Source organism: Chionomys nivalis, chromosome 24 (assembly GCF_950005125.1).
Source record: "Chionomys nivalis chromosome 24, mChiNiv1.1, whole genome shotgun sequence".
Classification (NCBI taxonomy): Eukaryota; Metazoa; Chordata; class Mammalia; order Rodentia; family Cricetidae; genus Chionomys; species Chionomys nivalis.
In genome coordinates, this window is record NC_080109.1 from 21384436 (window position 1) to 21407847 (window position 23412).

At 45.0% G+C, this 23412-nt stretch overlaps 1 protein-coding gene across 10 annotated transcripts in view; it reads right to left on the reverse strand.

Moving 5' to 3' along the window:
• The window catches only part of Dclk1 (doublecortin like kinase 1), a 278427-nt gene that overhangs the window by 77373 nt on the left and 177642 nt on the right, over window positions 1-23412 (reverse strand). For 5 of the 10 annotated variants that reach the window (XM_057756934.1, XM_057756936.1, XM_057756933.1 and 2 more), the window contains exon 5: window positions 11439-11555. In XM_057756934.1, coding sequence (XP_057612917.1) covers window positions 11439-11555 — 117 coding nt within the window. Of the gene's footprint in view, window positions 1-384; window positions 727-11438; window positions 11556-23412 lie in introns of those variants that run through there. The other 5 variants (XM_057756941.1, XM_057756937.1, XM_057756939.1 and 2 more) reach the window with 4 other exon arrangements.

A 23412-nucleotide genomic window follows, 5' to 3' on the forward strand; every position in this document is an offset into this window, starting at 1 on the left:
GTCTGCCCCAAACAGGACAAAATAATTGCCCACAGATGCACAGAAACCCCACACAGTTTGTCTTTATTGCTACTGAATTGATAAAAAGCTGACAACAGGTCCCACACTCGGGAATTTTACTCAACACTTAAGTCGTAGAAAATACTGTCAGTAAACCTAGATGAAGCTTCAGAAGCAGGCAAATCTTTTTTTCTATCTAACACCACCTCTGAGAACACATGCATCCCCTCCCTCCCTCCACTCAAGACATGATTTTATAAAGACATCAGAGGCTGCCACTCGTGATTTGGCAACCCTGCAGATAGGGAGACAAGAAGACTCAGGCAGGAGAAACATCCATCCTCGAGGGTGCCCTGGGGAGAGCCGGCGGTGCACTCCACTTACCTTCAATGAGTTCTAACATGGACACAGCCTTAGTGTTTGTCCTCACAACAGCCTGAGCCCGAGCCTCCTCTCAGACCAAGCCCCGCACCCGCAGATGAGGGAAGCAGTTGAACTAGCTAGGGACAGCTAAGGCTGCTCGGGAGCAGGCTGAATGCGATGCAGGATTCATCAGCAGATGCCTTTTCCTGCGTAAGGCTGACGTCTTCCCCGCAGCAGTGGGAGGTGCGGGTTCTGTCTTAGGCTACATCAAAGGTGTCAATTAAGCCTCATGCCAACGCGTTGCCACCACAACCCCCACCAGACACACACTCACTCCTCACTCCGGAAGCCCCAGCCGACTCAGTCCTTTGCACTGAATCATGAGGAAGCGCCTCTGGGGGCAGGCAACTCAGTGACTCATACAAGAATCAAAATGACAGTAACTCGTCCAAAGCCCGGCAAGTTCCAGGTGATAAGGAAATACAAAAGTCTGTGTGTTTGTGACTTTTCTTTTCTTTTCTTCTATACACTGAGTTCTCATAAAACCTTAAGGGGCGAGGGGAGGGGAGCTCCTTGGTTCCTTTTGTCTTCTGTTCCTAAGATCTTTAAAATGCCACACAGTGTACCAATTGGTAGTTTTTCTTTAGAAATGTATTGATGACTGCTCTTAAGAGCCTTTTTAAAAGGGGAGGGGGTTGTTTGTTGATGCTGTTTTTACATGGCACAACAGCAAACTGTGACTGTTTTAATTTGCTTGTATGCCACAGGGCTGTCTTTATTCGATGAGTTCCCGTTATGGTTTACGGGACTATTCTCTCCAGACAGTGGTCTCTATGGGAAAGGCTAGGAAACAGACCAAGATTTCAGCTATGTAGCAGATGCAGAATCCCCACTCACCCAGGGAGGAGATGCTGCCCCTGGTGGTTGGCTGGAGGGCATCTTTTAATAAATTAACTTTCAAATTGCCCTCTTTGACTCTGCTTTACAACTAAGTCATACTTAAAGGCTATACAGACTGATGGGGGAGGGGGGAGGGGTGGGGACGACCAAAGGAAGCAAACACAGAAAGGAGTCTTTTTACATTAGGGACTCTGGTTTGTTATTGGTGTTTTATGTGCCAGGGATGGAGCTTGGGGGGGGGGGCACACATACCAGCAGGCACTCTCTGAGCAAACCCACATAAGAAACTTCTGCTCAGCAAGTGTGGATGCTGTAGGTAGCTTAGCTTATTGTAGCCTTACGGTCTATACTCCAGTCAATGCGCATGAACCTTTAAGATATCTCATCTCATTGAACCTTTAAGATAAAACATCTCATTGACTTTATGACATAAGCAGTATTATTCCCCCACCCCCGTTTTACAGATGAGGGAATTGAGTCATAGACAATGAGCGATTTGAAAACCAAAGGCTGAGATCTAAACTGCGCAGTCCACAACCTAGATTGTTGTTCTCACTTCCCTCAGGACACCAGACTCACACAGGGTGTGAGACTCACGGTGAGGAGTCCGGTTTATACTCAGAGGATAGTGAGAAACTCTCGAATGATTTCACAGGGAACCAAGGGTCCAAAGTGCATTCTATGAACACTCTCCAGAGCTCCTACTCTGTCAAGACTGGATAAGAGGGGACAATCCTGGACATGGGGCTATCTGTCCCTTACTAGAATGACAAAGCAGGGACAGCAAGATGGCTCAGCAGGTAAAGGCTTTTGCCACCAAGTCTGAGGACCTGAATTCAATCCACCTTTTCCTTCAATAGTTCAGACAGAAGGTCCTACACTTTCTTAATAATTGGAACCATAAATTCAGGGTCTCATTCCAACCAATCAGCACATGCAGTACACGCTAGAAAACCCTTTCCTGTAGGCAGCTTATTACTAAATATCAAAGTTCCTAAAACATCCTAGGTTTGGAAACAGTTGACTAACCCATGGCTTCTTCTAAGCGGCCTTAGATTCTATTTGCACTAATGAAGAGACTTTTCAAAAATAGGCTTAAAGGAATTTTTCTTTTTTCAGCTGGATGCCTAGGGCTTCAGGCACCAGCTACCATGTGAATATTTTCACCTGTGAAGTTGGTTATGACATTAGACAAGTCTCAAAGCAAGACTAATTGGGAGGTAAATGGCTCCTCCTTTTCATTGAGTAAACATTTAGCTATGTCCTTGGCATGACCAGATACCATGTTTAAAGGAAGGAAGGAGGGGGCAGAACACGTTAGGACAGTGGAAAGAGCATCCTAGAGGGAGAAAGGTTTAAGTGTGGAAGGATTAGGAGAATCTGCCGGGTGGAAGGATTGGGAGAAGCTGCCGGGAGGGATGTGCAGCATTAAGGAAGTGTGAAAAGTCACACGGGGACCTATTTTTATACTCTAATTAAATACAGTCTTAAAAAGTTGAAACAAAAAAAGGCATGACAGAGCTTCTAGAAGCTATAGGTTATTAAAGAAAATTTCTAGGGCTGATACGGGGTCTTCCCCAGGAGCTGTTGGTTAAGGAAGTGCTACTGGTGGTCAAAACAAACCAGCCTACTGCCATTGACCTTGCTGCCCATGAGAACTTCATGGTAAAACCCTGTTGCAGAAACCTCACACTATGAATGCTGAATGTAGGTACTGGGTTCCCTGGATCTGGATCTGGCCTGGAAGCTTCCTTACCAGTAGCAGGCTGTGGTGGTTTGGATGTGAATGGCTTTCAGGTTCACGTATTTAACTTTTGGTTCTCAGTGGGTAAACTATTAAGGCCTGATTAAGAGGTGTGGTTTTGTTGGAGAAGGTGTGTCACTGGGGACGCTCTTTGAGGTTACAGAAGACTACATCAGGTCCAATCTCCCCTCCTCTGTCTCCATCTTGCTAATAATATGTTTGCTTTCAACTCCTGCTCCAATGCCATGCTTTCTGTCAGAATGACCATGTATTACCCCTCTGAAACGGTAAGCAAGCCTCTGATTAAATGTTTCCTTCTATAAGTTACGCTGCCCATAGAGTCTCATCACAGCAATAGAAAAGTAACTAGGACACGGCCTTTCATGGTGCCAGAGGTGCTCTGCAGGCTGCTGGGGGAGAAAAGTCATCACTCAGCCATGAGTCCTTGGAGCTACAGTAAGATCAGGCCTGGCAAGGTGTGTAATAGTGGCATGGATATTACGGTAGATAACCAACTACTTGTTAATAGGATTAGAGGCTGTACCACAGGAAGGAACTCTTGCCTGGTACCATGAACCTGGTCAAGAGCTGATGGTCAGAGAAACCGTATCCTACCGAGAGAACCCAATACTATCTATCATTTTGCTAAACAGACATATGACTGAACTATATTCTAAGTAGTCATGTTTATGTCCATAGACTGGCAATGCTTTCAACCTTCCTAAGAGAAACTTCTTATTATGGCTGGTAACAGTTAATGCAGAGAATTATAACTGGTTAAAATACCAAGCTCAGGAACATCCTAGAGGAGGAGACAGAAAGAATGGAAGAGATGGAGGACAGGGAGGAGTGCCAAAAAGAACCCCTTTTGGACATGACATGGATGTGGTGCCCGTGAACGCATTGTGGCTGCTGTTATTGACACAAGATTACGCCCATCACCATTTCATCATGGGAGATGGAAGGTCTTGTGAGGTCCCAGCCCTCCTGAGGTGATGTAGGATTCCTCTCTGTATGCTGTGAATAGCATTGGTTAATAAAGAAACTGGCTTGGCCTGATAGGGTAGAACTGAGCTAGGTGAGGAAAACTAAACTGAATGCTGGGAGAAAGAAGGCGGAGTTTAGAGAAGCCATGTAGCCCCTGCCGGAGACAGACGCTGGATGGAACTTTACCCAGTAAGCCACAGCCATGTGACGATGCACAGATTAATAGAGATAGGTTAGTATAAGATACGAGTGAGCCATAAATATACTAGAGTCATTGGCCAAGCAGTATTTAAAATAATATAGTTTCTGTGTGATTATTTTGGGGCTGAGCAGTCTAGAACAAACAAGCGAGTCTCCTTACAACACTGAGAGACTACTGCTTACTAGGGGGAAGGGTGTCGCTTTCTTCAGTCACATGGATAAGTTTTCCATGCTTCAATAAACAGACTCCCACTCCCACTCCTGTGAGCAGCACTAATTAACAAAATGGGCCACACATACATAGAAAAATATGGAAGCAGGGTGGGGATTGGCTGGGGAGAAGGGTTTTAGCAGAGAGGGGGATGACAGAGAGCAATGGTGTGACAATGACTAACGTTCATCATACATACATACAAAACTGGCAAAGAGTAAAATAAGCCAGCAAATAAAAATATTGGAAAGTCAGGTGTGACGGTAGAAGCCTACACACTTAGCAGTCATAAAAAGGATGCAGGAGGATAGTATTTGAATCAGCCTGGGATGCATAGTAAAATCAAGAGGACCCCGGGCATAAGATCAGCAGAAGCAGAAGGGCATGAGGGTGTCCAACTAGAACCACCACACACTGAAGCTTGCACACCTCTAGGAATTTAAATGAGAATTGGGGAGGAGAAAACCCAGCACTTCTACAGAGATAGGGACTCTTCTAAGTGATGAAAATGTCTGAGAAGCACATCCAGGAGACAACCAAGGGTGTCTGTGTGTCTCCAGGAGCAGCAGAACACAGACGGCTGAAGAGACTCGCGTGACTTTAAAACACAAAGGTCTTGTCAAGTAGCATCAGTGGTTAGATGCATCCCATTCTGCCCCAGTCAGTTCTCTGCACCAGAATCAGAGTGCACACAACCTTTGATCTGTCTTTCCCTTTTCTGAAAACACAGACCTAAATGCTGCTATAAAAGGCAGACAGAGAGGGAGGAGAGACGGAGAATATATAAACCACTGTGGGTGCTCTACAGCGTAAGAGATGTTCAAAGAAACTGCACATCAAACCCTCTCCATACTTACTACCACCTCAGCTAGAATCCTCCAGCCTTGTTGGTTAGAATAACTAAGCTTTCATGTCTCTTACGGCTGTGTGCACATTTGAAGACGTTTATGGTGTGAAAGGCAAAGTGCCTGTAGCTCCCTTTAACCTGCAGGACTTTTCTCAAAAGAACATTTTTTTAACGAAGTTTTTGTATTTATAATTTTGTCTTACCTTTAAACAAGAAGTCAATTAGAAACTTTTATCTGTATCTCACCAGAGTACAAATATATATATATTATAAAAACTAGAAAAATGTTTAGTAATGAGAATATATTATTTATAATTTCATGATTTACAATGGAAAAGGTTAAATTGTTACTGTTACTTTAGCAGGGCCTTGCTAAGTAGCTCAGGCTGGTCTGGAGTGTGAGCTTCATGTTTTCAGCCTGCTGAGGGCTAAGATTATAGCATGAGCTACCAGACAGCTTTATATAGAATTTTTCTAAGTAAAACTAAATGTCCAAGTGATAGCTTCAACAGTTATTGTTCCGTGTTCCCTTCAGACTGCATATATATGTTTCAGGCTGCTCGCTATGACAAAAAGTTCCAGTTTGTCCTTTTCCTCTCTTTATGTTTTAATTGCTACATGGGCACAAGTGGAATCCATTTCCCTGTCATCTTCCAAACTGAAAATCCTTCAGCCCTGGAATGGAACAGGCCAGCATCAGTGAAGGAAGTGGAGGCAAACACATGTCTATCTGGAGGTCCCCAGTGTGGGGTGTCCAAGTGAGGCTCTAGCTGCCTTAGACTGCCCCTGACTTCATGGCACAGAGGAGTCAATAACTGCCCAGAACCTCCTTCTGAGCCCTGCGTCCATGGCTTGCCACATCATCAGGGTGAAGTAGGGAAGAAGAACGAAAAAGCACATAGACTCAGGAAAAGCAAAGATGGCGCTGCAATAGGTTTAGAATTAGAATTTAGGTTGGAATTGGAATTTAGAATTAGAATTTAGGTTAGAATTAAGGTTTAGGCTGAAATTGGAATTTAGAATTAGAATTTAGGTTAGAATTAGGGTTTAGGCTGAAATTGGAATTTGGAATTAGAATTTAGGTTAGACAAAGAATTAGAATTTCCCAATTCTAACTTCATAGGTGAGACTGAGCTTTGATGACTGCAGAGAGACCATCTCTTGGGAAGGCGGGATCACCAGGAGCAGCCAGCGGTGAGAGGAAAAGACAGGAAGCCTGCCAGTTCATTCTAAAGTACACTTTTAAGCGACTGCACCAGGATACCTCCACACTTCCCAGTGTTTCTCAGTTCATTCATGCAGTCAGCATTCACCAGAAGGTACCGCAGACCCAATATGTTGGAAGATGCAAATTTTTTGAGTTTTTAACAGTTGATCCAAGGCTGTGGTTTAGAGAGCGGCTTAGGTACCACAAGCATCAGGTGTCAGCATGGCTGAGGGCAAGAAGCCCTTTTGCGCCTCCATCCACCAACTGAGGCAGCATATCCTTCCGCCTCAGCCTGGGAGCCAGACTGGGGCAAGCTAATCATGAAATCACGGAGAACATTCCCAGGCAAGCTCCCAAGGCCATGTGCTCTTGCCTGCTTGAACAGTTGCATGTCTGTGGGTCCCTATGAACTCCTTGCTATGTGGCTTCCAGAATGGTTCACCTCTGTGTTCCCCTCCACCTCCAGCTTCCTGCACCTTGGGCTATTATTTCCCTCTCACGGTTTTCTAGATTCCTCTGATCTACTCTCAGAACGGCAGATGTTCCCCAGGGTTCCATTTTCATCTTTGCAAATCTCTGGATGGCCCGGGAAGAAGACTCTTACACTTCTATTGTTTAAATAATTGCTACACTGTCAGCTCAAATCTTCTTCCTCAAACCGTCACTCCTGCTTCCTGACATCTCCAGAGCATCACCCATTCTCCTGTCTAAAGTGGAACTCTACCCCTGCCCCCTGGACAAATGGAATCTGAGTTGCTCTCACCCTCATATCTGGATAAATTCACTGGTTCACGACCCCTTTGAGTTTCCATTTCTAACAAGGTTTCAGGTCTCTTCTGCTAATTTCTTCCCAGAGTGGTCACAGAAGCCTCCAGAGCCTTCCTACCCTTGCACAGAGTTGTCAGAAGATGGTGTTTTGTTGTTAAACTCAGCTGTGGTCTTTGGCAGCCCTTCTAAAGTCCTCTTTCATCTCTTAAGACCTACAACAGGCAACACGCCCCATGGCCCTGTGCAGTCTGACATTCAACTCAGCTATGCCATGTTTTGCAGACCTTCCCAGAATTCCATTGGGTGGTTTCGTTTTCCAGAGAGTCTTATGGGGTAGACCAGGATAGCTACAAACTCATACTCCTCCAGCCTCTTGAGTGCTGGGATGTCAGACATATGCTACCTTGCTCAGCTCCTTATTGGGCTGACAACTGTTCCTTAGACTTTCGTGGCTTTGAGCCATCATTTAATCCAGAGAAAATCTCCTCCTGGCCCTTCGAATCCTAGCAAGATTCTTCCAGTGCCAATTTATAAATCCTAGACTCCTGATACTCTGACTGAGTTAACGATGCTTACCCTCTCTATCCTCTGGGCCATCACTCCATGACACTTAGTATGTTATAAAAGTAAGCACCCCCCCCAACACTAGAATACAAATGAGATTTTCAGCAAGAACTGTAATTTAATTGTTGTTGTCTCCTTGGGGCCTAAGGCATGCTGAAACGTGGCAGACACTCAGAAGTGTCTAATTAACCTGGCATTAACAGTGAGGGACTATACAAGGCAGTTGGTACGCTATCCCCAAGTAAACATTAAGTCACAGTAATGGTTCAGAGCTATGAAGACTATATTTAGGGACCGCATTGGGGGTGAAGGCTGAATGGGTGAGAAGGGAGTAGTATGGGAATAGACTTTAAATACATGAAAACGTGGGAACACATGAGATGAACCATTAGGTTCTTGGTGAATTTTATCCCCAATAATTCTGTTGGAGCTTCAAAGCAGAAGTGCTCCTTCATACAATGCAGACAGCCTGAAAGAAAGGGGAGAGCTAAGATTAATAGCTAGCAGTCTGCCTTTGAAGGCATCTGATAGAAATCAAAAGAACTTGCCAAATTAGTCTAGTGAGCTGATTAAAATTCTCGACACTTCTCCAGCTTTGAATCTGGTCTTCTCTGCATATGTTGCATAAAATATCTTATATATCCATAAAACATGTAAAATTTAAATAGCATAAATAAAAGACCAGGATTTCTGGAGTCACTTATAAGTAAGTTTTATGCCTGGGGCATATGGAATAGGGCTTCAGTCGCAGGAGCCATTCATGGCGAAGGCTTTTCCCTTTCGACTGCACTCTCTCTCTAGCACGCAGACTGACCTTCACAGAAAGTGTCTGCTCATTACTGAACACCTGTTGCCAGGAATGTTTCTATACAATAGAGGCAAGTCAACTGTCCCTCAACATTCCTGGAGAGGCTTGGTTGGTTCTACCTATGAATACCCCAATCTATAGGTACTCAAGTCTCATATACATTGGCATGGTATCTGCATATGAGCTATGCATATCTATGCATGTAGATCATCTCTACATTACTTACAATACCCAACAAGGCATAAGCAGGATATAAACAGTGGTTATATCACATTACTTAGGTAATGACGACCCCAAAATAAGCTGCCTATTCTGTACAGAAGCAATTTCTTTCCTGGGTATTTTTGACCCATGGTTGGTTGAACGGGACAATGGTAAATTTGCAGACACAGGGAGCAGCTGTCTTTTAGACTGCATGCTTCTGAAGTGGGGGTGGTGCATTCACTCATGCCTGACCCGAGGGTTGTAAGACACCCTCAATTATGTTTGCCATGATAATCTATGAAGACAGAGATTCAAAGTAGAATGTGTAACCAGACAAAAAGAAGTATCTATGTTTCTTCCATAGAATAAAAGCTCAAAAACAAATCTCCTACCCCAGCATCAATGTTCTTAGAAAAGATCCAAGGTGAGGTCTACATCACAGTGCAGTTTCGAGTTAGGCAACTCTGCGTTTCTCATAATTTCCACATTATGAAACAATATGAAGGTAAATTCAACCCTATTGATCCTTATTTAAATCGAATCAATTCATATGATAGTCTTTCTTTATGTGTGTGTGTGTGATGCACATATGTTTGAGCACATACATGTGCCATCACGCATGCCTACATGCTGAGGCCAGAAGGATGTTAGGTACTCTCCTCTCACTGAATTTGAAGCTAGGTTGTTTCAATAAGGCTGGCTGGCCACCTGGCTTGGGGGATCTGCTCATATTTGTTCCCCAGTGCTGGGGTCACAGGCATATGTGGGCATGCCTGGATTTTTATGTGGGTCATAGGGATTTGAAGTTAGGCCCTTAGGTTTGTCGCCAGACAGTGGACAAGCTAAACTTTCCCAGGGGAGTTTGAAATGCAGCAAGTGCGGAATCATGCTGCCATTTCCATGTCTCTAACTAGGCTATGCAATGGCAAAAAGGCTGTGCACACTTTGAGTCATCCGGAGGTCTACTATGGTGGTGAGGACTAAGAACGGTAATGACAGCTTGTCGACAAGAAAGATGAAGACAGGAATCCATCCCTGTGACATCAGGAGAGAAAGATCAGTAAGCTGTGTCTTTCCTCCTCAGTTACCCAGAGTTGAACGAGTTCTCTGTTTAATTCCTTTTGCCCACCAGCATCCAGTGATAAACTTATGTAGACATCAGAATAACCTGGAGGGTTCTGGAAATTGCAGTTACTTGGCCCCATTCTAGAGCTTCCGAGTCAGGGAGTCTGAAATGATGCTCAAGACTCTATATGGCGGACATATTCTCAGTGGTGGTAATGAGTCCATGGCCTCCACTGTTGGCTTGTGACCATGGACTCTTCGGTTGAAACACCCCAAAAAGACTTCTAAAGCACAGGTTCATATCCTTAGCACCCGAGGGAATGGAAATCATCCTGCCAAACTTTACCTCTTCCCAAGCAATGCTCATGAGCTCAAAACTTCAAGCATTGTGCTTTAGAAAAGTCTTATTTGGATCTATCCTACCTCCATGAACTATGGCAAGCAAGGAGCTCTCTGCCTAGGCCCACACTCAGCAAGAAGAAACTGAGAGCTTGTCACAAGGGCCAGTCATGTTCTCGCCAGTCCCTAGTCCTGACTGGTTATGCTGAAGGCCACAGCAGGAGAGCAAAGAGTCTTACAGAACTGCTAGTCTCAGAGAACCAGCCCATTAACGTCATCTTTTAGGCAGCCAAGTCTGGTCTTTTTTGCAACTAGCTCCCTTTGGACCAGCCTGGAGCCAGAGAAGGACTCCCATAGGTACAAAGGTCTTGCGAGCTATTTTTAAGAGCTCTGTTATGAAACCAGGTGACAGCCATGTTGTTGAACTCCATTGATAACTTCTATCTCACAGCTTATATCCCTTCAATCACAATGAAACAGACTTTATACATGAGACCAAAAGTCAACACCCTGTAACTGACTGGCGTCTATCTTGAGACCAGAGGAAGTGGGAAGTAAAAAAGAATGAAATTCATATATAAGTATATAAACCATAAACAATAATAATAAGTTATAATGGCAAATGGCATACATAAAGCAACATAAATGCATGTATGCTAATTAATTAAAGAGATCAAAGGAGATGACAATGGGGCTGAGATGTTCCTTATCCCAGGATACAGCCACTTCCAACACCCACATCAAGCCCATTCTGAGACTGACCCAGCCAGGGTCACTGCAGTGGCAGGTCTTCCCAAGTCCCAATCTCATTGCTTTGAGCCCCAGAGCCATAGAAGGAAACCCAGGCCAATGTCACAAACATGAGAACTAGGTTCAGCAAAGACAAACTGGAAACCCTCCATAAGCCAGCTCCAAGTAGAACCAACGCCCCAATGGAAATTTCTAGACCCTGAGAGAGGAGCCAGGTAGAATCTGTAGCAGCTGGTGAGCTGCTTCTATTTGAAGCAAATCTGTATCTCCTGAGTCTCTATAACTGTGTTTTTCTAAGTTTGAGGTTTTTTTCTTACAGCCAACATGCTAGACTTGGGCAAATCTGTTCATCCGCTCGAAGATGTTCTAAAATTATAAAGCAGAATTGATGCCTGCTTGAGAACCTCACACTCTGGCTCCACATCCCCCCAGCTGCGTCAGAGGCCCGGCGGCGGCTTGGGAGGCTCGCAGTGCCTTTACCTGAGCTGGTGGAGGCCGGGGACTTGCTTCGCCTGGAAGGTCCTGGGCTCTTGGTTGTACCTCTGCGGGACGATGATGCTATTTTGGTGTAAGAAGTAGATTTCACCACGCGACATTCTGGGGAAAGAATGAGAAGACACGTGAGGTTTGGGAAACAGCCATGTCGGGGACACTCCAAGCCTCCAAATTCCAAGCCTCCAAACTTACCTAACTTACAATAGTACTATGAATAACTTTGAATAGTCTGATAAAGGGGTGCTTTTATTGGGGCTTTCTCCATGGACCTTTTCAGTTATTGGTGGTTTTGTAAATTTACCATGAGTTCTTTCTTCCAAGAAAAACGTTAGAAAGAAAGGTCACTTTTAGGCCCAGTGTTTCTGGGGTCCTTACTGGGGTAATTATGCACCTTGGATGTGTGAGAACTCTATGTGGGTAACCCTGGAAACCAGGTGTCATTGTCCTGCTTACAAGGAAACTATGACCTTCAGCACATCACCGAGGGAACTGCTGCAGAGCTTGCTTTGTGTCTACAATTTGTCCGACCGTGGGGATAAAAACCAAACTCTTCTATTTATAAGTTTTCAGTTTTCATGCTCATTAAATTTAGTGCTACGTATTGTAAATAATGAAGAATTTCCTATTTTTCTCTCAGTGAACTCTCTGGATTAATTATGACATACAAATATGCAATATCTTGCTCTAAAGAATGAATCCTTGATAATTAAAACCTGTGTTTTTGGAATGATAATCAATTAGATAGAAAATATAAAATATATTAAGAATACCTGATAACTCATGATCAAATGATGCCTTAGTTTTGAAAGTGCTAGAATATTTTTCTACTCATTTATATTTTTTAATTAACAATGGAGTTAATCTACATATTGGCCTGTAGCCAGCCCTTTTCTCACTTCAATAATTCTTGGAGGTGCTGGTTAATTTTTTGTCAACTTGACACAAGCTAGAATCATCTGGGAAGAGCAAACTTCAGAAAATACCTCTGCCTGTTGTCCTGAGGGCAAGTCTATGGTACATCTTCTTGATGGATGATTGATGTAGGTGTAGCCCACTGTGGGTAGCGCCACCTCTGGTCTTAAGTGGTATAAAAAAGCAAGCTGGGCAAGCCACCAGGAGCAAACCAGTAAACAGCACTCCTCTATGGTCTCAGCTTCAGTTCCTACCTCCAGGTTCCTGGCCTCCTTGGGCTCCTGCCTTGACCTCCCTCAATAATGGGATGAATAAACCTTTTCTTCTCCAAGTTGCATTTGGTCTTGGCCTTTATCACAGTTACAGAAAGCAAGCGAATTCGTGGGCATTTGGAGCCTGGCATTTGTAGCTGTCAAGTATCTTACTATATAGAATATTCTAGCTCACTTAAGCATTTAAACTTTAAATTAAACTGCTTTCAGCATTTTGTTACTATAATAACTTAGTAGCACCCTAGTAAATGAGCATTTAGTCACCCAATCATTTACTTCATAAATATTTTATCCTTGAAACTTGAAATTCAACTTTTAGTAACTAGAAGAACACATGGGAAGGACTCAAAAATATTTGCTGAGTGAGTGGATTTGATGGATTGGAAGATAAATAACTTCTCTTAAATGTCTTCTTAAAAGATTCCTTTTTTGGGGGGGGGGGAGTTTGAGACAGGGTTTCTCTGTGGTTTTGGAGCCTGTCCTGGAACTAGCTCTTGTAGACCAGGCTGGTCTCAAACTCTGCCTTTGCCTCCTGAGTGCTGGGATTAAAGAAAAGATTGCTTTTATGTGTTTGTGTATGTGTTCCTGCATGCTGGTATGTGCACCACATGCCTGCAGTACCCATGGAGGCCAGAAGAGGGAACTGGATCTCTTGGGTCTGGAGTTGCCAGTGGTTGTGATCTGTCATGTGGGTGCTGGGAACTTGACTCCGAACTGCTGAGCCATCTCCCCAGTTCCCATAAATTCTTAGAAGCTCTGCTCCTCAGCTGTCTCACACAAATCATGCTTTTATTAGCCATGGTCACTTTCCTGATCTCTTCTGGTGGTTGTTCATCACCTTACAATCCTGTTTTGGAAAATTTCTGAAAACCTGAAGTGGTTTTATTGCCAGTGATGCTGCAGATTTTGTTTTGCACACATTCCCATCATTTGTGTTTCTTCTTTTGCAATGACTTATCAGTGGACTCTGCTTTCCTGAGATTGAGATACTCTTTTTTTTTTTAGCTTGCAAGAACACATGTTCTACATCAAAATTTTATTCTTTTTTTAATATTTATTTATTATTTATATGATATTCTGTCTGTGTGTATGCTGCAGGCCAGAAGAGGAAGATTGTTGTGAGCCACCACATGGTTGCTGGGAATTGAACTCAGGACCTTTGGAAGAGCAGGCAATGCTCTTAACCTCTGAGCCATCTCTCCAGCCCCCAAATTTTATTCTTTAGCCTATTATGAATAAAATGATGTTAGTAACATTTCTCTTTGCTGGCAGCTGTTGAAATATGTTAACCTTTCAAATGTTTTCCAGAGTAGTAGTTAAAAATTGAAGAATGGGTCTGGGGGATGTCTAGTAGTCTCAAGATCCTGGGTTTGATCTTTGGGAGCACATGTCTACCCACACATACACACATACATCTCTAATCTGTTCATTTCACTATACCTTTTTAAGTTAAGAATTCACAATTCCAGGTTACCAGGAAGTAACCTGGACTTGTGTTCTGGATTCACAACCACTGATGCCCGGCTTCATGTTGAAATTATACTCCCCTATGCATGAAATTCATCATTTTGTAAGTTCAAAATATGTTTCTTTACCTTATCTACTTTGAGCAAGGTGGTTGCCATTGCCTAGTAAAGGAGAAACAGGTATGCATAAGAAACTTCAGTGCCATGAGACTAAAAACAATAGCTAGGACACAGTGAAGAGTCTCATACACCGAATGGAGCAAAGTGAAGAGGAAAGCTTTAATGGGAAGGAAGAAGGAAGAAGAGAAGGGTAAAGAGGAGGGAGGAAGAAGCAAGAAGGAAGAGGAGAAGGAGGAAGAACCCTGCCTTGGGGTATGAGTATGTGTGGTCTCTTCTGAATTTTCTTTATAGTAAAAAGAACAGAGAAAGGAATCAAGGCTATGACCTATTCAGTGTCAGTCCAATTTCTCCCAGTGGTTACTTTGTGGGCACTGCTCTGGCCCACCCAGGGAACCTCGGCTCACAATAGGAATTGTTTCCTGAAAGAAGATTCAAAACAAAACAAACTTCTCCTATGGGCCTATCAACACAAATTCAAAGGAACGACCAAGAAGCAAGTGCAATGCTGAAGACATAACGGAAAACAGTGGGCTCATCCACACGATGCAGGAATGCATGGCTTAGTGTGTGTCCTAGGAGGTTGTAATTCACAAAGCTCCGCTTTAGAGCTGGAGAAGAAAACCTCAGATTAGCTGAGGACTCTGTCCTCACCACTGACAATATATTCTGGAGTTCGTCCTAGATTTTGGGCATCTGCCCCGTCTTCTGGCAGCACGTTAACAACTGAACTGAATCAGCACAGTGCGGCTGGTCCACGGGCATGCCTCCAGGTACATTTTTATCAAGTGCCCACTGTGTGCCAGGCACTGAGGCTGCAGGCAGGGTGCTGAACAACACGAAACTGGAGTTGCGGCTCCAAATGGTAGTGATGCTTTTTTTGTTGTTTTATTTTTGCTAATTTTGTTTCATAAGCCACAGCGTTTGAAAACTCTTAGTTATTCCAACAAATCGCTGTTAAATAACTATGGGTCCTTCTGATTCTAAATCATAGCCAAGGCTGTAATGAGGGCAGAATGACTGGGGCTTTTTGTGTAAGGTCATGGGTGTCTGGAGGTCACATAAATTTAAAATAATTATTTGGAAAGCTCCCTTAGTTAGCGGGAGTGAGCAGGCAGACCACGGAGTTACCAGATGGCATGGGCTGTTAATACTAGCCACCTTTGAGCTATAGTTACGATTTCAAATGTTGGTTCTAGGATCAGTCCTTATGTTTGCCACAGGGGCCAGAGCTGTTGGCTGTAACTCCAGCTCCCAGCACAACAGAACTGACCCTGTCACACTAAGTTGGAATTCTTCCAGGTACCAGCAATCCATCAGATTGTTGACCCAGACAGCTCGGTCTGATCAGAGCAAATAGAGGAATTTCAGTATGTTTTAAACAGTCCATGCCATAGTGTTAATCGATGAGAAATATTCATGTATTACTCTGCTTCTCTCCCTTATCTGTTGAGTGCTAACTAGCATGTGGATTAGGAGAGAACACGGAATAACTGCCCAGCAAATAAGACCTGGTGGATGTTTGTCCTGTGAGAACTAGTGTGAGCTCCCAGTAATCATCTAACCCCCCTGCACACACTTTACAAATGAGAAAAGCCAAACCTCTGAAAGATAAGGGATGCACATTAGAACACAAGCCACTAGGCCGGTTGCTTTATTATCTCCATTTCCATGTGGTTGACATTGGGACTTAATCTGCTTCTCCATTTGTGACAAAATCCTGTGACAAAATCTGTATCAGTGACCAAGGCCAGGAGAAGATGAGTGAGTGAGTGAGTATGGTTCATGGGAAGGGGGGCAAGAGACTAGTTAGAAACTCAAGATGAGGCCGGGCAGTGGTGGCGCACGCCTCTAATCCCAGCACTCGGGAGGCAGAGGCAGGTGGATCTCTATGAGTTCGAGGCCAGCCTGGTCTACAAGAGCTAGTTAGTTCCAGGACAGGCTCCCAAGCTACAGAGAAACCTTGTCTTGGAAACAAAACACATAAAACAACCACAAGATACTAAACCCAACTTTCTACCAAACTATCCATTGCGTCATAAAAAAGAAATAACGAATTGACTTTGAGACATACAAGTATATGGAAGTATTAATGTGAGGACGGAGGAGCCTGAAAATCTCAAATCTCATGCCACTTGCCCCCAGGGTCTTTCTGAGGCTCCCTGAGTCCTGCTGGGGATTACTCTAATTCTGAAGGCCTTGGGTGGATAACAGAAAGAGAAAAGGAACAAATTACTTAAGTTGCTTTCCGTTGTCGTTGCTCTCTCCAGGGTCAGAATAAACTCAGATAAAAAATGCTGTGGGGTTAAGATGTGTAGGGGGTGGGGGTGACAGAGAGAGTCCTCCAGCAGCTCCAGCTAGAAGTTTAAGTTTTTAGCTATTTTTTCCATTGAGATTACATTTTATAATGGTAAGAAATGTCATGAGGGAAAACAAATGATAAATGCCCTCAGAGAGAATGTCAGAGTCCTTGTCAGTCTAAAACCACCATTTTAAACATGAGGAACAAGCTGACCTAAGCAGTCAGCAAAGACAATGCCTTTTTGTTCACATAAAGGACATTGTCACTGTCTCCAGCTAGGAAGAAATTGGTACCGCAAACACGGGGTCATCTACCCTTTGTTGTAATAAGGGCGGCGGGGCTGCGTCCCCGGAACCCGGCCGCCCGCATGGCTAGCTTATGCCCCGAAATAATTACACGGAAACTGTATTTTTTTAATCACTGCCTGGCCCATTAGCTCTAGCCTCTTATTGGCTAGCTCTGAAACTGCCTAGGCCCATTTATAGGCCAGCCCTTAGGTGGGTGGAGTAAACAGAGAGAATGCTGGGAGAAAGAAGCCGAGTCAGGAGTCGCCATGATTCTCCCACTCCAGACAGACGCAGGTTAAGATCTTTCCTGGTAAGCCAGCTCGTGGTACTACACAGAATATTAGAAATGAGTTAGTTCAATATGTAAGAACTAGCCAATAAGAGGCTGAAACTAATGGGCCAGGCAGTGATCAAAAGAATACAGATTCCGGTGTAATTATTTCGGGGCATAAGCTAAGCCATGCGGGCGGCCGGGTGCCGGGGACGCAGCCCCGCTGTTCTTATCACAACAACCCTTCAGCAATCACATCTTTTATTACGATTGGATTGCTTGCTTGGACTTTCCTGAGCAGGTCTGTAAGAGGCTGCATGTCCTGTGTGGAGGTATTCCTCAAACACATGGAAAGATGATTGCAAAGCACATAAGAAATGGCCAGAGTTGCTTGCTATCGAAGATCACAGCCTACCAAGTGAGCACCTGTCCTTTGATATGTGTGGGGTTTGTTTCAAAGTCTGATCTGCTGTATGAAACGGTGTCATATTTAACATCACATATACATAGCCTTCTGTGCACAGTTTAAATCAGCTCTAGGCTAATAAACTACAGTGGCAATGCAAACTGTGGTTATAGGGCATTATTTAAAGAAGGATGGAGAAACAGGCCTGCCCATGTGGACATTGGAATAAGAATGTCCCCACAGGCCCAGATGTTTGAAGAGTTGGTTCCCAGTTGGTGGTGCTGTTTGAGGTTTAGGAGGTGTGGCCTTTCTAGAGGAAGTACAACACTGGGGGCGGGCTTTGAGCAAGTACAACCTTGCCTCACTTCCATTCTGCTCTCTCTGCTTCCTGCTTGCGCTTGGAGATGTGAGCGCTCAGCCTCCCACTCCTTCCTCCTTGCCTGCTGCTTGCTACCATTCCTCCCTGCCACGATGAACACTTTTTCCCTCTGGAATCATAAGCCTCAAAATCTCTCTTTCTTGTATAAATTGCCTTGGCCATATTTTATCACAGCAACAGAGGAAGTAACTAATATAGCCCACGTTATGGCTTGGAGTCACAATGTTTCCAATGGCTCATATCCCTAATGTTTGTCTCCTATTGGTGGCGGACCATGAGGGCATTCACTTCATCAATGAGTTCAGCCGTTCAGGAGCTCATACTGGATGGATCAGGAGATGGGTTCTGCAGAAGAATGAGGCCCCTGTGGAAATGGCTTTGCTGGGCAGATCTTGTTTTGGAGTCTTCATTCACTTTCCTTCCTGGAGGCCATGAAATGAATTATCAGTTTTCTTTGGCCTCCTCTTCATCTTGCGGGGGGGGGAGGAGGCTCTGCTTCACCTCAGGCCTCAGAGAGATGATGTCAAGTAATCAATGACGGACGACAATGAGACAAAATGAATGATTACTCTTTTCAATGGTTCCTCTGAAGCGTTCATCCTGGGGATGGCAGACTAATGCGGTACAGACGAATTTTTATTCTCTGCTACTGGAGATTAAACCAAGGGCTGCAAGCATGCCAGGCAAGGGTTCTGCCTTTATGCTCCACCCCGTCACAGATGAAACTTTAAGAAAATTGTCTATCCATGGTTTTCTTGGGGGAGCCCACACATGTGGAAGGCCGATTGTACAGTTATGAATGGTGTTCCCAAAGGCCGGTGTGCAGAAGGCTTGGTTCCCGGTGTGATGTTACTGGAAGATGGTGGCACCATCGGGAGGTAAGGCTGGAGAGGGGCTTTTGGTCACTGCGGACATACCATTAAAGGGTATTGTGGGACAATACTTCCGTCCTCTTTCTGCTTGCTGGCCTGAGGCTTAAGAAGTTTGTTTGACCACATCCTCCTACGATATGCCACTCTTTCCAGGGGCCCAGAGCAAGGGCCTTGCCCAGGTTTCCCTTGAGACCCCCAGAGCTGTAAGGCCAAACAACATTTTCTAAGCTATTATCTCAGAATTTACATATACAAACTGTTGACTAATATATTCAGAAAACACATTGACTGTGTGGAATCTGGGGACTTCATCCATAGATGGGGCATGAGGAGTTCCCTGCTTTGGGAAATGTTTCTCCCTAACTCTTTGGGGTGGAATTCACCATCCTCCATGGGGTCTACAAGCTCTGTACTGATACTAACTTTACAGGTGTTCTGAGGATTTGAGTAGACGGTAGTTTAAGGGTCTCTCATTTCAGTCAGGCCACGCAAGAACTGGGCAGACTGAGAGAGACAGCACAGATGGTGAGGAACGGGGAGGGGTGGAACATAGTCTCTGGCACTGTTCCTGATGGCACGAGAATCTCCACCTAGGCAGATCCTTCCTGCACTCGGGAACAGTTGGTAGGTGGGCGGAAGTGCCACCGAAGGTGCTGGGGGACAGAAATGGTTCCAGAATTGCCCCGCGCTGCCAACAGCTCACCTGAGAGAACACAGCATCAGTGCAGGAAACTGCATGCACCTGCTGCAGAATCTTGACCAAAGCACAGGGGAACATCCCTGGTTGTCTAGACAACCCTGGTGGGAGGCTGAACGCTGGGTAGCGAACACTCTTTAAATATAGAAAGAGTTTATTACCCTCGTCTCTTTTTAACACCAGCCGGAATAAAAGCATTGCTGGGCAGAGGCCTCTCCATCCATCTCCTCTACATTCAGTTGCTCTGAGCTGGGGAGATGATTTGATTTCACAGAACCCATGACAAGCAGTGGCTGTTGTGTGCCCTACCCTGACGACAAAAGCAAGCTCCCTCTTAATTTGGCAAAGGAACAGAGACTTCAGCTGGAATAATATTTGTCCCTGTTGCTATATATGCAAAAGTCAGGAAGTACATTTGGTTCTAGCAGGTTTTGTTTCAAAAATGGCATAACTCTTCACACACACACACACACACACACAGAGAGAGAGAGAGAGAGAGAGAGAGAGAGAGAGAGAGAGAGAGAGCTGCTACCTCTCTAAAAAGTTGCCCTGAGATGTAGGTGTTCTCTGAGTTGGAGGAAGCCTCTAAGAATGCCAAGGTCATCAGTTGACCCTTGGTTTCAGGAACATTCTATTCGCAGATAGCTGGAGATGGTTGTCCAGCTCCTCAAAACTCTTCCGAGGCCTAAAGGTTTCGCCAAATTCTGCCTGACGGATTTTGAAGCCTGGCCACCCTCAATTAATCTTCAGCTTGCCTATGTGGGGGAGCCAAACAGAGCGTGGCTGGGAACAATTGTGACTGAGCTTACTCTTTATGGTAATAAAATGATTCCCACACTCCACAGCAGCTTTGAAGGCAAAGGAACGCTCCTTGCAGACAGGGGTTCTGTGCATCTTCCTAGCCAAACCCTCCAGGGTGAGGCCCCTGTTTGTGTCTCTGCCCCACCCGGCTTCTGAATCCACACTGACACCACGAGAAGACTCCATCTCCACTGCCTGTGGATCTGAGCAAACGCTGCTGCCCTGAGCTCCGTATGCCGCTTGTCTAAGGCAAATGCACCAAGACTGGGACATCCTAACACTAAACATTTTTAAAAAATATGTCAGGAGCGAACTGAATTGGAGGCAAAGGCATGAATTTGGTGGTTTCGCAGGAGAGTAGAAAAGATCCAGCAACTGCGATCTTAAAAGCGTCTTCTAAAAATAAAGACACGTGTGGCTGGCTGAAGCAGCACCTCCGATGCTGCTGCGGTTTTCAGAACACCAGCTAAGCGCTCCAGTCGGGGCCCACGTGCTGGCACACCTCGTGACTCCAGGGGCCCTGGTGAGAGCCGACACATTACATAACATCCAGGAGAAGCCCTGTGGCAGAGGCATTTTTTTGTAATAACGCGGAGACTTCTCAGATCTTCTGTTTTGGTAGCAACAGTGAATCCTCTTTTCCAAATACTTCCCTGATTCCCTCCCAGTCAAATGACAGAAGATAACTGTTCTTGTCTAACAGTCCAGAGCTGAACTCAGGTTCCTACCCTTATCTCTATCTCTTCAAGTGTCCTCCCATTTGTACAGTGCCTGTGGCTGCTGGACTCCCTTTGTCTCAATGTTAGCCCTAGGGGAAAAGAGAGAAAGGAGCAAGACCGCAAGTCCTCAGGCAAAGCTGAGCCTCCTCCTGCTAGAACTTCATCTTCTGAAACAGAGGTTGCCCTTTCTGCCCCCACATGGCAATTTCAGTGGGAAGCTGCTGGTTGATAGCTCCACCCATGACATCTACCCACTGGATACCCTCTTCCTAGTTGTAATGAAAATAATTACCTTCACACCCTGCCCAACAGCCTGGGATGGGACCTGTTCCCTCTGGTTGGGAACCATTACCATCTGTCTCCATTAGGTAGTTTTCCTGGGGCAGCTCTAAGTTAGTTCTTCCTTAAGGGAAATTATGAAATCATTACCCATCACCTGCCTGGATCCCCCAATAATGCATTTTTTTAAAATTCTTTCTGCAGCCTTAGCAGCATGAATTAGTTCTAAGGTAAATTCTTCCAGCGCGCTGGTACTACTGGACATGTGCGGATGCTCTAGTGGTTTCTCACAGGGAATTTGGAGGTGAGGGAGGTCACAGAGACACAGGAGAGAGAAACTTAACTTCTGCCATGCAGCGGGCAAACCTGAGTTTTGCAGAAGGGATCGGAGCACAGCCCAAGATCAACCAGACTCGAAGCAAGACATCTTCCTGCTGGACTACATGCGTTATCTGCAACCATCCTTTTAGAAAGGAGCCCCATGCAGAGAACCTGAGCTGATTCCATGCAGGAGAATTTCCTCTCTACCCACAGGGATGTGGGAGTTTGTTAGTTTAGTCATTAAATCTGACAATATAGGGCACCTGTTGACTGCAATGAAGCCAGGATCTCATCTTTCTGAGTGTGCAGTGGTCATGTGTCTGCTAACACTGCGTTCATCATGACAACCCATTATCTACTAACAGTGAATATGATCCCAAAAGAAAACTTTTTTAAAAAAATCTGAGATTGTCCTCTGCTCTTCACAAAGAATCTGCCACTTGCTGGGTGGTGGTGGCGCACACCTTTAATCCCAGAAGTTGGGAGGCAGAGGCAGGCAGATCTATGATTTCGAGGCAAGCCTGTTTACAGAGTGAGTTCTAGGACAGCCAGGGCTACACAGTAAAATCCTGTCATGAAAACAGGCAAAAAGAAAAAGAAAAAAAAAAAGCATCTGCCATCTCTTCACTGGCTGCTGGCACTTCAGTTAGCTGTTGTCGCCTTTCAGAGGCACCACAGTTGCCATGACTGAAGTGGACAAGCCCCCGCTGGATGACTGTGAGTTTATTTTTATAAAACATCCTGAGAATCTTCAGTGGGAGGTCTAGAAAACCCACAGATGCCTCTCCTCCCAAAGCGGCATGGTTTCCACATCATTTGGCCTAAGTGTGAGGCCTTCTTAGTATTTCAAGAAGTCTGACCATGTTGAGATTGAATATACACGGAAGCAATAGCTGGATCATCTAAAAACTTGCAGCGACCAGCCCAGGAATCCAACCCTTCCCATGCTGACTAGACAGAAAGGCAGCACACTTGAAGTTAGAACGATAAAAAGTCAGACAGCTGTCTCTAATCACAGTCCAGGGAGCCAAACAACCGCTCCCAAACCAACCAGACTTCAGTGGCCAGGGTTTGCATGGTCACTGACAGCTTTCCTAATTGTTAGCGTCTCCAACTTGGGACTCATCAAATGCGCCCCCTAGTCACACAAGAGGACACCCCCCTTCTAGGCAGCCTACCTGCTGCTTCCCTCCATAGACACCCTCCATCAGGGCATACCTGAGCCTTTCCTTCCTCCCACACAGCTTTTCGCGCCTCTGCCTGCCTCCAAGTTTCTGCCGTAACACAGATGGCGGAGGTTCACTCTCTGCTATAGTGAGCTCAGGATAAAGAGCTTTCCCGTTTCTCACTTGCTTGGTCCTCTCCTATTTCTACCACACACATGGCTGTCCCTCAACTATGGCTAGAGCGCTGGGTACCTGGGCCTGGGGGATCTGACGTTCAGAGATCCTTGTGGCCATGCTTACGTGTTACGTGCAGGTGCGCATACCATGTTCCCTCTCAAGCCCTTTAGTCTACTTTTAGGAAAAATGAACCCTTTTCCAAATAAGGTAACATTTACAAGTTGATATCTTTCAGTGATTATTATTTTATCTACCATGATATGCATGAAGCCACTTTGGTGACAGTCACTTTAAAGGCTTTCTGACAGGAAAATGTTGATGCTCTGCTGCTTAGAGCCTTCAACGGCACCTCATTCTCTTGTGGAATGACCTTCAAATAACCTCCAAGGGACCTGCCCACCTCAGCTCCCAGACCCCATTTCCTTTCAGTGTGTACTTTTAGTTTCTGAAGCATGCAAAGAATCCTCCTGACTCTAGGTGTCCATGCCAAGAACAGTCCCGCTCGGCTGTGAGCC